At 33.6% G+C, this 17,661-nt stretch overlaps 1 protein-coding gene across 1 annotated transcript in view; it reads right to left on the reverse strand.

The window, feature by feature from the left end:
• The window catches only part of FAM184A (family with sequence similarity 184 member A), a 58,126-nt gene that overhangs the window by 5,617 nt on the left and 34,848 nt on the right, over window positions 1-17,661 (reverse strand). The window contains exons 10-16 of the mRNA XM_042817844.1: window positions 11,291-11,503; window positions 10,229-10,382; window positions 7,393-7,520; window positions 4,933-5,117; window positions 4,287-4,433; window positions 1,857-1,974; window positions 1,054-1,158 (exon numbers count right to left, since the gene is read on the reverse strand). Of these exons, the coding sequence (XP_042673778.1) occupies window positions 1,054-1,158; window positions 1,857-1,974; window positions 4,287-4,433; window positions 4,933-5,117; window positions 7,393-7,520; window positions 10,229-10,382; window positions 11,291-11,503 (1,050 nt within the window). The remainder of the gene's footprint in view (window positions 1-1,053; window positions 1,159-1,856; window positions 1,975-4,286; window positions 4,434-4,932; window positions 5,118-7,392; window positions 7,521-10,228; window positions 10,383-11,290; window positions 11,504-17,661) is intronic.

A 17,661-nucleotide genomic window follows, 5' to 3' on the forward strand; every position in this document is an offset into this window, starting at 1 on the left:
AGCTTAGCTAAATAACACAGCCTGATCTCTTAAATGACAGGGAGAGACCATCCTATTTGTTCTGGTTAATCCACTTAATTGATAACCAAAAACTAGATCTTAGATAAAATTATTCCAGTGTCAAAGAACCCTGAACTGCGCAAGGCTATATTGCTTTATTTGGTATATCTTGATTTTTTTGAACTCATCCCATACGTGCCAACATTTGTGGCAGTCTGAGTGTCTACATATAATTTTCATAACTGATACAACCGGGAACAACACTGCATAGAGAAATCAAGACAGAAATTCTGCTTACCCTAAACTGGGCATCTACTCTGAGCTGAAGACCACTGCACACCATGCTTCCTTAATTATTAATCAATTATCCCTTAACTGTAACAGGAATTTAGGCTCATGGTGCACATGTAGACTCTGACATGCAAATATGTTAATCATCAATACTGAATTCAGTCTTGACCAGTCTTTTTATGATATCCACTTCCTAAATGCATAAAGGTTGAAAGTTGATTTCTGTCTTCTGCTTCCCTTACAGTCCATACCTAGTTTATCCCTCCAATTCTCTTTTTCCACTCAGTCTTATTCCATGTCCTTCTTATACTCTTTCTTCCTGTTTTTGCCCCTATTTCTTTTCTTTCATGTCCCCTTTCTCTTTCTAGAGACTTTCAATCCTGTGCCATCTGAAAAAAAAATTGCCTTTTCCAAAATAGCCAAGAAAAATGATGAAAAATAAAACTAATTTGAGATGTCCCTGTTCTCTTCTATTACTTGCTACATTTCTGCTCTCTGTAGCCTTTCTATCCCTCTTCTATTTTGATTTTACAGTTTTGCGAGGAGGAACTGTGTTTTATGTCATACATACATACATACATACACAAAAGAAAGAAATACCTGCACAAAAATCAGGAAAGACAAATGGACAATGATGTTCCTTGTTTTGAATTCGTCTTTAAATAAAGATTGATACATGCACACACACATTTCTTCTTTTTAGTATATGCTATCTTTAGATCTCTTATTTTTTACTTTAGCAATGAAGTCCATGGAACATACCTTCACCAATGGATTAATAACACCAACATTAGGGCTTGTATTAAACACTTTGTTGTAGTTAGTCTCCCTGTTAACTAGCTCCAGCTGATAGAACTTTTTGTCCTCCTAAAAAGAAGAACAAACATAAACTTTTTATGCATTCTCAATCACTTAGTGGCCAAATCTGCCTATAAAGTGATTTCAAATAAATTTATGCTTATGTTTTTTTAAAGAAACTCATACTTCTAAAAACTACATTTCATTATTATGTTAAAAATATTATTATATGTAAATATTAAATAATTTCTATTTATGCAGTTCTGTTGTATATGTTCTAATTGTGCAGTGGTAAAGATTCAGTATAAATTATTTGAACTTCCCAAATTCCTTCTTGCTTCTGAGTTAGAATCTAATCAGATTAATCTGAGCCAGGCTGCCAAGGTGTGACTTCAGGAAACTCAGTGCATCAAGAAATTGAATCTCTTACTAGATATTTCTTAGAACCCTCTCAGATATCTCACAGAAGAGACTATTTCTTGTATGGATTACATGGCTGGCTTCTTAGTCCAGGACTGCAGATAGGATAAGTCTGACCAAGGTCATACTGCAGTATTTTTTTGTAATAATGTATTATGTTCGATTGTGCAAAATTCTGTATTTAATAGGTTTACTGTCATGAGACGGTGGAACCACAGGGATGATGTGTTAAAGAATACAAAAACAAGCTATCAGAATTGGTTCTTTAGATGCATTTTGAACACTTTGAATTAGATTAACATTTGTACTTATTCAGATATTGAACCAAGAGAGCATAAAAGTCTTACGATCAATTTCTTTATGAGTTGGTCCCGTTCTGCAATTAGGTCTTTCAGTTCTGAGATAAGCTGCAAGTCTTCTGGTCTTGATTCTCTGTTTTTATATTTTTCTTCCATTTCTTCTAAACTTTATAGGAAAAAAGAATACCCCCTTTAGCCTGATCAAGTGCTAAATGATGAGTGAATCATATCTTTCATTTATGCAAAAGAGAGTTCAAGCAAAAAAAATAGAAGACATTTTTTACTTGAAGTAAATTAATTTCTGCGTTATCACTTAAGTTTTGGCTAGTTGAAAATAACAAAACCCAAAATCTTTCTACAGTAACTAAAGTTTGGGGCAAAATTCTATAAACTTCACAACCTTTTCATGCAAGCAGTACTAGTTGTTAGAAAAAAGGCCTCTTGGAAGCCAGACTGAAAAGAAGGCACTCACAGATAAAATGAAAAACATGTACAGTACAATTACAGAACTCATAACTGAGACTGGTTATTATGCATGATACAGGAACAACATTGCATTATATTTAATATTAATGTAAATTTTAAAAGCTGACAAGTGATTTGGTGAGGAAAAACCAAACAGTATGATTTTCTTTTAGTAGATGACTACTTCAATAAAGTTGCATGCTTGTGATACTGGAGAAATACATAAATCTGGCACCATCTTCCTCAGTTCATGTGGAACATACTGGGACAAAGATATCCAAGAGCAGTGAAGACTAACAGGTAACTAATTCCTCTCCCCAAAATCAACTTAATACCATTAGAGCTGAAATAAAGGAATGAGCTGTAAGAGAAAAGCAATAAAACCTGGATATTAGGATATCTGAACTAAAAGAAATGCCATGATTCTTAAAAAAATAAAAAATAAAATAGGAAACCCAAAATGCTTAGTGGTAAAGCATTAAAGGAGAGAAGTGAAATAAGCAGACTGAGAGACAAATTACACAAGTAACTGCATAAATCTCCCTGTTTCTTCTTAAAGAACAAATTTCGAAGCACCTGATGATTTCAAATAGCGGCATGCATTTCTGAAACAAAGAATGTTCATAATGCTAAACATTGCTCTAAAGGAAACCACTATAATACTAGTCTCACATACTCTGCATTCATGTAGTTCACGAACGTGTACCAAATTTCAGAAGACACTCAGATGAAAAAATATGTTCCTGAGAAAAACCAATGAATTTCAGGTGTTCAGTCAGCTCAAACTTAATTCCACAAGACACACTGAAGTGACCATTTTTCAATTTAGATGGCTACTTTCTCCTCAGAAACAGCTTCATAATTCTTTGATTTGCTTCTGAAAGCACAGTGCACATTAGATTATAACCTTCAAATAACCTGTACATAATTTGATGGGATTATGTAATCTCTTTATATAATACATTATGAATGTGAAAAAAAAACCCTTTTATTTGCAGAAAATGCATTTGACTCAGCATAACAAAAATATGCTCAGATGACTTAATTTTGGGACATACATTTTATGCTAGGTTAAGCTGTTGTATACAGATGCCCAGACTGTAACACAGTGATGCACAATTCACAGAACTGTGCATATGTGTACAAAGGAACAAAAAGCAGAACTTCCTACAGTTTCTGAGTGCTCAGAGTGTTAAGACAGAATTAGATTAATTTATGCTTTACTGGCCATTATTAGTTGATATTTACGTAGAAAAGTTTTCTATCATATACTCGCAACCAATTACTTTCTCTACCATACATGTTGTGCTGCAAATCCAAAATCTCTCACTGACCACTTTTTTTTGGAAAGTTCTCAATGTCTTTTGGAGCCCTAACCAGAAATCTGAGGTTACAGACCAAATAGGTTACATCACAGACAGGGAAAAAGAATGAAGCATGTGGAAGACAAGAAGACTGACTAGACGACATATAACTACACCACTTCTCCTCAGACTTGGTCCAACCACAAGTGGCATTTTGTCTCAGAGGCACTCTTTAGTATTATGTTAAGATTGTATAATCAATTTCAGTAATTAATTTTCCCTATGTTAGTAAACCTGAAAATGTTTGTATCACTCACTTTGTATAATCACACTTAACTAATTACTACCGTGCTACTTTGTAAACTTGCAAAGAAAATTTTGTACTCTCAAAAAAACATATATTAATGTTTGAAAGAAACTCAAAACACTTGAAATCACATTTTACCCAACATTCTAAGAACTGCACAGACCTAATATTTCTCCTATTTCAATTTTTTTTGTGCTCAAATCATTAAAAATTGTCTTTGCTGAACTATCCTAAAGCTTGCAAGAATTGTGCCAACAAATGCAACATTAGGCCCCATATTCGAGTGAATTTTTTGCACCTCAGTACCTCTGCAACATCTTCAGTAACTCACTGACATCAGAATGAACTAACGTTGAATCAAAAGCAGCTACATACAAACTTTTTTAATGCAACAAAACTTACGAAACTTGTAAAGCTGAATTAATTTCCTTGAGCAGCTCTTGGGTCTTATTAAAATCTGCCAGCATGCTTTGTTTCTCTCTGATGTGATCTGCTGTCAAGACATCCAGCTCTTTCTCATGTTTCTTGCTTAAATCTTGCTCATGCATCCTGTTTAATTTATTTTTTGTTAAAAAAAGAATTATTCTAAAATCAGACTGCTTTGTTCATCACGATTTTCTGCCACTCTTTTAATGGCTTTTACACAATACCAGGCAAAACAGAAAGGAATTACTGATTCATCAAAACCCACTACTTACTGTCCTCCAATCTCCTAGCTTATTTCATTGAAAATGCATCTCCTTTAATGCTTTTTAAAATAAACAAACATAATGAATTAAAAAAACAACTGCCAGACAACAACAACAAAAACACTTAAAGTGGACTATTACTAAAATACACCAAAATGCTTTACTGAAATGCAGCTTAACTGTATGGCAATATTTCCTAACCGTACCAGTACTGGGCATAGCCTTTCTGAATGAAAAATGACAATAAATATCATCACTTGATTAAAATGATAAATTAAAAGCTGCAAATGGTGATGTGTCTTACAGATAACAATACATTAGACAATACGCGTTTCAGTTTAGAATGGAAAAAATCATACCTGATCTGTTGGTTAGATTCACTGCGTATTCTAAGGACTTCTTTTCCTTTAAACTCTAGTTCCTTGGTCAATGCACTTATATTGTCATGAAGATGCAGAATCTCTTTGTCCAGTTCAGCTATATGATGGTCTCGATGTCTCAGTTCATCTTGTAGATCTGATATTCGGCATAAAAATTCTTTCTCCTGTAAGTAGCAGCAGCAAAAAGTATAGAGTTGCCTCTCAGAAGCACAACCCTTGTTTGTGGAAGATAATAGCTGACCAGAATTTTCCATACACACTTTCCATACACACAACACTTTCCATACACACAACACTTAATTCTTTTCTATTGCATGCAAGTACAAATAATGAAGAAATCAAAATTAGACAACATAAAAATCTGCTCTATGAGAGAATTTTAAAAACTGTAATTGCCACTAAAGTTTGTGTTCGTTACATTTTCCTTTTGCCCATGCACACAACAGAAACAAATATAACTAAGAATGACACGGCTGGCATTTAGCAATTTCTACCTCTACAACAAATGATATGGGTAAAATCATCACTGATTTTACAAAACCATATAGAAGAAAAAAATAGCACAAGATGTGTGTCCTCTGCCAATGAAAACAATGATTCAGAAATTTAATAACTAATGTATATATAAATACAAGAGTCATAAATATTTCACAGCTCAATACATGCCAAATTACCCATCTAGGTAAAATACTTGCCTAGACATAAAATGTGTGTTGGTACATGTTTGTTTTTTTTACTTTCTTGGTGCAAAATATCACTTCTACATTATGTAATATTTACATTGTGTCCAATAAATCAATAAAAGTCATTATTTTTACACAACAAATTCCTATACAGCTAACATCTGAGAAGCTCATCTAGATCCTATCCCAATGGTTTTGACAATGATTCTCTTCAGTGTAGAAACAATCTGTAGTAACATTAATTTTTTTTAGGGTTTCCCGTTTCCAGCCATTTCACTTCTTAGTTTCACAGTAATTAAGCACCATATCGTTTGTAAAGATAGAAAAGCTGAGGAGATTTCAAAGTAGTTTCATGCATAATTTTGTTTTCTGTCTTCACACATCCAGGAAATAGAAATATATCCTAACGCACAAATGTTACTGTATATCCTTAAAGATAACTCTCCTTTCTTCCTACAAAAAGACTATATGAAAGTTACAAGAAAAGGCAGTAGAAAAGTTATATCCTGTTTTGACTTCTATGTATCTAGTGCAGCTCTGATCCTGTAAACTGATGGGCAACTCAACACATTAAAACACAACTGGTTGCTTTGTCCTCAGTACAACTAAAGCATGTTCTTAGCAGCTTGCTGTACTGAGGTTGAAAATACTAGGATTTGGTTGGATCAAACACGTGCTCTTGAACTTTACTTTGTTTCTTAGACATTTAGGTGTCTCAAGGCTTAAACACAGTGTACTGAAATTACATCCTACTAAACCCTCAATGTTTTCTTTCATGGCTGACAGCACTACATTTTTGTCTGTGGCGCTCATGCATTAAAACGCACGGGGAAGAAGTAAAAAATAAAAGGCTCACCCTTGAGCGTCTTTGTTTGTCTATGCAACTAAAACTGCTTCCTATAACAACGTACTTCTCAAAGCATGACACATCTCTGGTACTGGGCTATTGGGAAATAAATTCTGAAATGCCTATTCTGTATTCAAATAAAGAAGTGACATTTTTGCTTTGTTATTTTCAGGAATCTGCCTTCTTTTAATACAGATGAAGCTGAATTTTAATTACGAGTGGAAAAAACTGATTTCCGCACAAAGTAAAAAAAAAAGACAGATAGAAGTGAAGGAATAAGTTTGCTGCTGATAGCAATGGTAGCCCATAATGGATTTCAGGTTTTAGTTTTTATATAAGAAACAAGTTGGAAGTAGTTAGGTTTCTTAAGAAGCTAATTTATCTTTTGCAAGTTGGCTCCTGAAAATAAAAAATATTTTAAGTTTGAATCAATTGTTTGGCTTTAAGTCTTAACCATAGGCTTTAACCTATGTCTTAACCACTGGCTTTAAGTCTTAACCATATCATTCATATCACTTTAACTTCTTAACCACATCACTAGTTAGGAGAGAGAGAAATAGCTTTTCCTTTTTAAGTCCTGCTGGCTACTGAGACAAGTAGAATTTTGTGAGAATCAGTAGTTTCCTCCCAAGGAAAGTCAGTGTGCTCTCAGATGGCTGCACAACTCTAAAAGGAAACTGCCCTGATACGGCAACCTTTATGAGGCTTCTATCAAAGTTTGCTGAAGTAAGAAAAAGCTATGCAAGACAGTTCAGGTGAACAAGTAGGGATGCATTACCTGCTGGTTGGTGCGGACTGACTCTGAAAGATTAAATTCCACCTTACATTTCACAAGTTACGGCCTCCAGCTAATAGATAACAAATACCAATTATATAGTTTTATCAAAAATTGCCATTAGTGCCTCCTACCTGTCGTCTGCCAAGTTCTATGCTTCTTTCGAGTTCCATTTTAGCAGCTACCAGTTCTTGCTGATGGTTGTGCCTCAGTTGGTCAATTGCTGCCGCATGTTGGTGATTTAGCTCTGAGCGCAAGGAAGCTAATTACCATGAAAAAAAAAAATGTTTATTTTGAAAATGTTATTTGTTAATTAACAGTAACAGTCAAGCTACTTCAAGTACTGCTGCTAACCTAACACACACTCCTTATGTTAGCCACATGAAATTTCTGTTGAACAGATTGAACTCACTTGAGCTCTGCAACCACAAAGTTTTAGACAGATTTATTTGGTACTAAAATACAAGTTATTAGAAGATATATCTTAGAATTATGAGTTCCCTATCTCTCAAAAGATGGTAGGTTGTCTATCTATCTCCAAAAGCATGGCCTATGATGTAAAATATTTATGGCCAGAACTGAAAACAGGACCTACTTTTCCAAACACAAATACTTGTGTATTTGCTGTTACTTAGGCATAGGTAACAGAACAATCATTCTTCTTTGCATATGGATTTTATTATGTACATACTCAACCACCTAGACCTACAGATATTGAAAGCTCCTGTCAAAGGAAGCTTGTAGGATCTTTTTAAAGAGCAGGTACCCAAATAAGATCTATAATGAAATCTTATTTGTACACTATTGTCACTATTTGCTTTGTTCTGATACTTTAATACAGGTTTGTCAGGATTAAAAGGGAAAAATCTAACTGGAGAAGAGTTTATTTGCCATCACTGACATTGCATACATAAGATTATTAACAATTTCTTCATTAACAATTTTCAGATCTCATTTACTTTCGTGCTCCATATTCCTTGTAATTAATTTATATCTTTTAGATATTTCGTGATGACAGAATATTTTTTTATACCTTAGTAATTGCTCTCCACTTCTTTTTGTATCTCCAGTGTTCTTGTTTACCAGACTTTGTTATCTGGATTTTTCACTGTCATGGATTAAACCAGATGAAGAGAGAGATTTGGGATTTCTTTTTCTGGATTTTAAGAGAATTATTTTCTCTATCTTAGTGACATCCATGGCTAGATACATGCTAAGCTTTTACTGTCAATCAGAAGCAAGGATGAAATGTTATTTTTCAGCAGTAATGCTTGCCTTTCTAATTATTTATTGTTCTGCTTCAGAAAAAATCTCTTTGCCTCAGCTTCCTCTGCCCTATGCAGAATTTGGATATAATCCTCAACTCAAATCTTCTCACTCAATTCACATATTTTTGAAATGCCTATATTTATAAAATTCCCACATTTATTAAATTTGTACTTTGCTGGTAAGATACACATCGATTGCCTTTGAAAACATTTTGTGACTCTCTGCTTACTTAACAGAAAACCCGACAAACTCAAGCACTTGTTATGGTTCTTAAACAGATCAGTTACTATGATAATATTAACGTGTCTATTACATATGAACTAAATTCAGTTAGGGCCTATAAGATTTAATTGCTGTTTTGTTAGTCATCATCAACTCACTTAAATTAATTCTACCGGTTTCAGTGGGCTCTGAAATAAGCCCCCATATAATAAACAATTACTAACATAACACTGAAGTCAGATTCAGGCAGAATTTAGAGCAAAGATTCCTTTATTTAGTTTACACCTCTATTCTCAACAGTAAAATTCTAGCTATACAAACTCAGCTGAATGGGAAGCACAGTTCTCAGACATGCTGATGCCCCATCCCTGGAGCTGTTCAAGGCCCCAGGCAACCTGATCTAGTACTTCATCTAGTGCTTGGTAAATGAAGTGGAAAAGATGCTGAACTAGTAAAAGACGACAGATTTCTGGCAACGAAGACAAGCTCACCTGGCAGGAGTGAAATTTTATGCTGATGTGCATTGTACAAGACAAGATATTCATTTCTCAGAGGAGAATTGTTTGTACCTAGCCACAAACAAACAAACAAACAAAAAAAACAAACAAAAAAACCCCACAGCATTCCCACTGATAACTGATTGACACATTACACTGACAGAGAAAGCTGGCATTAGACAGAAAACAGTGAAATCAGAGGCCTTTGAAAAATGTATCTTTCTACATATATTATTTTACAGCTTATATATCCTGCTTTTGGCTGATGTTGAGAAATTTAAAAAAAAAAAAATAAATCTACGCATGCATTTCATGCAGTTACTTTTTCTCTGCAGTGTTTTTTCCTTCTTGTGTGAAAAGGAAAATCATTTCTGTACACTTATCTCCTATTTGCAGTGATGCCATTTTTTCTTTTTCACACCTTGTCATTTCTGCGTCCAGACTACTAAAATGTCATAGCAGATAAGATCTTCGTCTTCTCTTCCATGTTTCCTACCTTGCACAGGAGTCTTTTTGTCTTTCATATTGATGCTCAGCAGTATCATGCCATCTTTTCTACTTTCATGAAATTTCTTCCCACATTTTTCCACCCTCTCCATTTTATGTTATACCACCATTTGAATCTTCACATCTCATAGACATCTATTTTCCTCCATAAAACCTTTCTTATATGTGAAACTCCTAAAGTCTGTCCAGAACATCTTTCTTTCCACATTCCAATTCCTTTCCAAAACTGATTTGTGCTGCTTTGTTACCAGAAAAAGTGTGCATGCATGTGTGTGTGGCAGGAGAGACTCCCTAAATTATAGATCTAGCAAAAAATCCAAAACTGCACAGAGGTATTCAAGTGCTGTGGAGTAAAAAGTATGGTACTTTTCATTATCTTATTACATTATCATCTATGTACATCTATCTTGTATATAAGTAATATTTTCAGATCCAACTCCAAGTTTGAAAAAAAAAAAAAAAAAAAAAAGTGTACCTAACATAGCTTTTCCTTCATCCTCCAGCTCAAATCGCAGAGTCTGAAGTTCCTGTTCCATCTCCAATTTGAAACCTTCCATGGCTTGTTTGTGTGTTTCTTTCAGTGCCTGAAGTTCTTCTGAATGCTTTTGTTGTAAACGTTCTTCTAATTCCTACAATATCCAAGTGGTCAAAATTAATTCTAGAGTAGCCTTGGGAATTATAAAATATTAGACAATAAATTAACAAATAGTGTCATACTCTAGAAACTATTAAAGAAGAGGCACTGATGTTGCTCATAGTATCTTCTCTCACTAAGTTATCCAGCATTGGGTGCAAACAACTAGGAAATTCATTGTGAAGGTACACTCCAGATCAGAACTAAAAAAATTAAAAAGATGTACACACTATTAAGCACTATGCTCTGTATTCTATATTTTCATTGTGCTAGAAGTTGTGTAAACTGCTTTGCAACTTGAAAGATAATTTTCTCCTGCATTTCTTTTTAAAACCTTCATGTAAACAAAATACCTGAGGTGTGACATTGTTCTGAAGTGAAATTACTTACCAAGTTGCAAAACTGTTCACCCCATTTCCAACACAACGAAAACATAAAATACATTACAAAATGAGTCAATCATCAGGAAATGCCAGAAAGCACATATAGAATTTAATAAATATAATAGGAGATAAAAATAAACCCTTTTTAAATCAAACCTAGAATATAATAGATGAGAGTCTCAAAGTACTGTTAAGAAATGTGTGTGCAGGTAATAATTATACATTCACACACACTTATACTATAAATAGACATAATAGTGAGTGCATACATAAATATGTGCAATTATATAACTATCAACAAGCTGCTAGAGTATAAAGCAAGATGTGAAATAATGCCAGTATTAGAGATGACTTTCAATATGTTCTAATCAGATCTAACAGGACAATAATGTTACTGTAAGACTCATCATCTGAAAATAAAATTTAGTAATTATGAAAATACTTTTCCTTACTAATTTTCCATGTGTATCTAAGTTGCTAAATTGGCAACATTTTCTACATAGTAGAAACATTAACATGCCTTTTGTTCTTGTTCTTTTGTTTCTTCCATATTTTGAAAAGCAAGGATGTGAGCTTCCTGAAGTGACTTATGCCTTTGCTGATGCTCTTCTTCTAATTCCTGGATCTCCTGAGTCAGCCTCTGACGCTCCTGACTGAACTGGGCTTGCAGCTGTTGTAAAGAGCTCTGTGACTGGGAAAGCTGCATCTCCAGATTCTGCTTGAGCAAGGAGATCTAATCCACAGAACAGCAAATATTGATTAGTTATTAAAATTAAACTAAAATAAATAAACAAAAAATAAATAAGAAAACACTTAGTTAACCAGAATATTAACTACAAGGGGCAAGCAGTCATCCACTGGATTTCTTGTTTAAGTTATATCTCAGGGTTATAACCATTACATTACAGGTAGCTCCGTAAGGGTCACCAGATTGATATACTGATATTACTGTAAAACCCATAGCACAATTGTTCATGGCCAAATTATTGAAATTTAATTCTAAGTTTTGTATAAAGATCAATAAAAACGACACTATCAAGGTCTTAAATCAAGTGTCTGATTGTTAGAATAAGCTACTCTTCATATCAAGACTACATTAATTCTGTATGGAAAATCCTGCCGTTCATAAAGGAGTACAGTTTGTGACATATAGATTGATAGATTTAATTTAATTTTTAAAATTTTTTTATATGGTACGGTCTTATTTTATTGGTCTCTTTTTGATTTTAAGAGACATGGTGGCTTAGGACTCTACATGACAAGTGAAATACTGCAACTTGATGGATGCCTTTTCTATTGTTAGCTCAGCAGTATAATAATAATGATTTTTTCTGCTGTTTTTTAACACTGAAGCAGTCTGAGTCACAAATACTCATTTTCTTACAGGAGTATTACAAATTACTATTGTAAATGATGCTTTTCTCTGAACAAGAATCTTAATACATTATAGCGCACAGCGCTCTTTGAAAAAGTCTCATTTTCTTTTATGTAATATTTTTACACTCTGTTCTTCCCATCAAGAGCATCTTCTCAGACTGAAAATAGTAAAATTCTATCTCCTTCAGAAGCAAACAAGAAAGATATATCCTCAAATCCTGAAAACAAAATTTTACTAAAAGTGAATTTTGTTGTAGTGACTCAAAGGAAGGGAAAATAAAATTGTCACATGACAAAGAATTTGAATTGGTAAGGATTTTTTTTCGAGCCTCAGAGTTATGTCACATTTATTACAAATGAAAAGTATGATAGTGTCATTTGAATCAGTGTATCTTACCTATCTTTATCTTTTGAAAAATTAATAAAGACATTGCAAATCAATTTATTGATTTACAGAACATTAAAATTCACCAATTAACAGAAATTTAATAGCATTAAATTAAATGGAACAACTTGCAGCATGAGCATTATTGAACATGGTTTTTTTAAAAGGCAACAGCTTAAGCATGTTTAGAAGCAAGAAGCTATATTTAAAGTAAAATTAGCAATAAAGTAAAACACGCAAATTAATTTGAATGAAACAACCACAGCTACTTGCACTTCAAATTCCTCAGGTTTTTGTATCAGGTTATATATACACACTGGCTTCTATGTATACTATATCAGTAGTATTTTACTTCAGACAACTTCGAGGGAAATTAAATATAAGTGAAGGAATATAGTGCAGGTTGATACTGCATTCTGTAATCTGAACTATACATGCAAAACCTTTTACTGAGTATATTAAATATAAATCACACACAAATTGTAAGTCAGAGGTTTTTCTAATCTACTATTCTCCATCCAGAAACATCCAGCCCTAGTTAATCAGGGAAAAACATAAGGCCAAGAAATACATGTAGGTATCTTGACTACAAAGTCTACCACTATTCCTCATTATTTCTTAAACCCAAATAAGTGCTTTTTAGACAAATTCCTTCCTATCCTAAAAAACTCTGTAGAAGCTGCTAACTTGCCATCTTACTTTACATAAAACTGCAAAAGAAAGTATATTGAATGTCAGTAAAATTTGTCTGGTTATCTAACTTTACTGCAGCAACACTGAATTTAATTCCCATCTTTCAGCCTGTTTCTTATCTATGCAGAAACTCTCCTTCTATGTCATGGAGTTCTAATTTGATCAAAAGCCTCATCACTTCTCAGCTGATTCTTTGCAGTGCACTCCTGGTCAGACAAGCCAACTACATATCTTCAACTCTAGAGATTCACTCTGCTGATGTGGTTCAATCTGCACCACATCCCTGCCTGCATGGCCTACTATGAATTTTTACACATGCATCATAGCTCAGTATCGCAATGGGCTACTGATTTCTCTCCTTCTCCAGAGGAAACAGAATAATATCTCCCTTATCTAAACTCTTCTTTGACTTCTTCACATTCCTATCTATTCCTACTCATAAAATATTAAATATCTCTTTCCCCACCTTTCTGCAACCTCATACCTATCTGGCCTATCTGGCCTTGCCTTGTCTTTATTTCCTCTTTCTCCACAACACTACACCTAGCAGAACTTGCACCCTATCTAGAGGTCAGCTTTTCCCTTTTGCCATGAAGTAACTTCTGTTCTTATTTAGATTGCCTCTAACCCTATTTAACCACTACCATAGACTCTCAGGAATTTTTTATTTCTTTGTTTTCATAAGATCATTATTACAACTTGGTCCTAGCTCATCTACTTCTCATTTTCAATTCATTTAATATGCTAGTATCTCTACCCTGCCTCTTTTCTTCCTTTACTCTTCTTTCTAACTCCATTTTCAGAATCATGAGAATGGGAATGAGCAGTAAGGATAGGACAAACTTAAGAGATTATTCAGTCCAATTTAGCACTAGTTAGGAACTTTACATACAAATTACTGTTCAAAAACCCTACGTAAAGAAAATCCAACCATTTTCACTCAGACAATCTTCCTCTGAGTGGCTGTGACAGAGACACTGAAATACTACACAGACGTTATGTGCACTCATATTACTTTCACCACATATCTGCTCCTTTCATGATCGCAAAAAACAGAGAATCTTAGGGACTGGAAGGGACCTCTAGAGATCATTGATTCCAACCCCCTGCCAAAGCAGGCTCCCTGCAGCAAGCTGCACAGGTAGGCATCCAGACAGGTCTTGAATATCTGCAGGGAAGGAGATTCCACAACCTCTCAGGGCAGCCTGTTCCAGTACTCTGTCACCCTCACTGTGAAGAATTTCTTTCACATATTGGTGTGGAACTTCCTATGCTCCTTTTTATGGCCATATGATGGCTATGAGGAGGTATAATTCTATGGGAAGTCCTGCTCAGTCCTGCAGAACCTCAGTAATACAAAAATGGCACTCTAAAAAGCCTTTCATGGTAACATTCAAATGGAATGGACTACAATTTGATATCTTAGTCAAATTTGTATGAGTTTTTAATGAAGATGACAAAAATAAACATGTTTTTGCTTGAAATTAAATCTCTCTCTTACATAGGTCCCTGATCCATAACTCTTACTGCAACATTTATAAACCTTTTAAGCAAGGAAAGTCATTTCTTTATTAGAAATATATGAAACAGTTTAAATGAGATGTCTGGTAGAAGTATGACATCTGGCTGGGAAGCCATTTTAGAAGAACATCCTTCCCAAGAAGGGTTTGGACTTTCATCAGATTAAAATGACTGCAAAAATAAGTTAATCTCTGGGGAAGTCTATCTGTGCCAGTAGACTATACAATAAATTTAGGACAACAAGGTTTAAATGACTAACAACCAAGTCAGATTAGCCTACAATTCTAGTACAACGTGTATTTTTTTTTAAAAAGGAGTTATTTTAAGAAGAGTACATCATTTTACTTGTTATTTTGGATATACATATACTAATGCACTTAATATTTTTAAATATCAGTGTGTCTCTTCGCATGTCTATATATTTTTGTATAGAAGATTCAAAAGAAAAACTGAACATTATTCTCTAAATTTTCCACACTTTCATCTAAGGTTTTCAGCATATTAAAAATATTGTTAAGAATTTAAGAAATAAAAATAGAAAGAAATAATATAAGAATATTCTGGCTATGTTTATAACTTGCACTGCAAGACTGCAAATTATAATACATCAATCTCATGCTTTGCAGAAAGCTCTGCTATACACATTTGCACTGCCCACAAGCTTGCTTGCGTTAATGATGACACAAAAAATGTTGCTTATGTTATGAGCACATATATGATATTTGATGTGCAGTGATACATACGTTTACACAGATGGCATGGATGCAGAACACAAGCTTTTGATGTCTAGCAGCAAACATGTTCTCCTCTCCAAAATTATTAAATAATGTATTTCACAAGCTAAAAGCTTTAAAGCAATAATATAAGATATGCAAATTCATTAGTGCAAACATGCCCTATTTACAAGTTGTAAGTGCAAATCACTTACATTGCTGATAGATTTATGCAAAGCTTCACCGAGACAGTGCCGCTATGAAGAAAAGATCACAGGAATAAAGGGAAACATTCAGAAATCAACTAAGTAAAAGAAAAAGGGATAAGGAAGGGAGAGTAAAACATAGAATATTAATTATAGTGTGACCAGGGAAAAATAAATTGAAAACTATTTGGAAAAAGTTTAAATGAGTAAGTTGCCTTGACTTCACATACGAAGTACTGAATATATAACAAAATGAAGTATTTTCCTCTGTTATTGTATGAACATATAGCACAGCATTAACTCTTCAACATAACAGTACATTACACTTCTGTATTATTCAACAAAACATTTTGGAAATTGACCAATGTTTTCTCCTTTATGGAAAATAATTCTGGGAAAAAACCATTGAGTACATCAATTTACATTACTGTTAGAAAATATATTATAATATATTATAGTTAAGGATTCAACCAACAGTGAACTGTCTCTCTGAAATCATAAGCATATTAAGTGTAATATTAAAGATCAGATTTCACTGCTAAAAGACAGAAAACTACTTTAGTCTGCAATGAAAACATACTACTATTAAAAAAAAAAAAATTAGATTAAGATTGGTAAATAGAAGATTTTTTTAAAATCTTAGAGGAAAATGACTTACTGCCCACCACCTATGACCAGTTTACATTAATGCTGATTACTAATGAAAAACAAAAATACAAATAGATCACCAATTAGATGTTATATATGCAATATTACTGATAATATGAATCATATGCATCTTTCATAAGTAAGCATATATAATTGCTTGTGTGTTTATACATAAACATGAATTATGTAGATAGGCACATATGCACAGTGGAATCATCAGAAATTAAGTGAGAATAATTTTAAATCCAGCATGACCAATTTCCCTTTCGGCCAGTCAAGAATACTGCTTTCGCAATGGGACAGCAGGTATTTTTCCAGTATTTTTACACCAGCTTGGAAGACCAGGCTTGGGAACTTTTAGATAATACTTTGTCCAGATACAAAAAGAAGAAAATAATTTCCCTTTCTTGAATCTACAAATTGGAATAACTGAGAAAAACATAATAGTGGAAAATACACTGTTACTTTATTAAAATTGTAGAAGGGTTACCTGCAACTATTTTCTAATCAAGTCTAGACTATTCTCTTGTCCACCAGGAAGCATCATACTCCAGTAGACAAGAGAATGCAATAGCTCAGATTTCAACAAATAATGTTACCAGTGCCGACCTGAATAGATCTAACAATTTTTCTATTCTGTTTTGTTCAGGTTAGAAGCTCTTAAGAGCAGGATTTAATCTTTACTAATTAAACATTCAGTTTCCAAAACATTCAGGACTTAATTTTGACTGACTCATCTAGGCACTACTGTAGAAAGGTTACTAGAGTACTATATTAAATTGCAAGTAAAAATATCTTTTTGAAGTCTATTTTGAGTTCTATAAATAAGAACATGTAAAAAGAACTGAAGAAAGCAAGAATTGCCCCTGCTGCTCACAGAATACCAGATTTCTTTAATCAAGAAAGAAACTTGCTTTGCTGACAAAATGGCTTTATAACAACATCTCAGCCATTTTATCACCATTTTAATACATGTGATGACCAAGTTTCTAAGTCTTAGGTCTGGTAACAGATGGAATAAAAACGAATTTTTGGTGAAAGTTTTGGAGTAAAACTCTCCAGTTAAGTTCAATACTTAAATTTGTCACATACTTGCTTACTGAAATGAACAGTCGCTGATCTTCCATGATGACTGTTCCAGAGCAATCATACTGTAGCACTTTCTTCAAGAAGGAAACTTTATTGCACCACTAACACTTCCATTTTAATTCAGTTGTACTATTTCTTGCAAGACATCAGTTTACTGGATGTCACAATGTACTCACTCAATTCCAAACAAAAGCTGATAATGTTTCATTCCAATTAAAAGTTTATGATAAGACAAATTTATTTGGAGATGATGGCATCA

This window comes from Centrocercus urophasianus, unplaced genomic scaffold (genome assembly GCF_019232065.1).
Source record: "Centrocercus urophasianus isolate 14NV4802_14NV808 unplaced genomic scaffold, USGS_Curo_1.0 seq_10, whole genome shotgun sequence".
Taxonomy (NCBI): domain Eukaryota; kingdom Metazoa; phylum Chordata; class Aves; order Galliformes; family Phasianidae; genus Centrocercus; species Centrocercus urophasianus.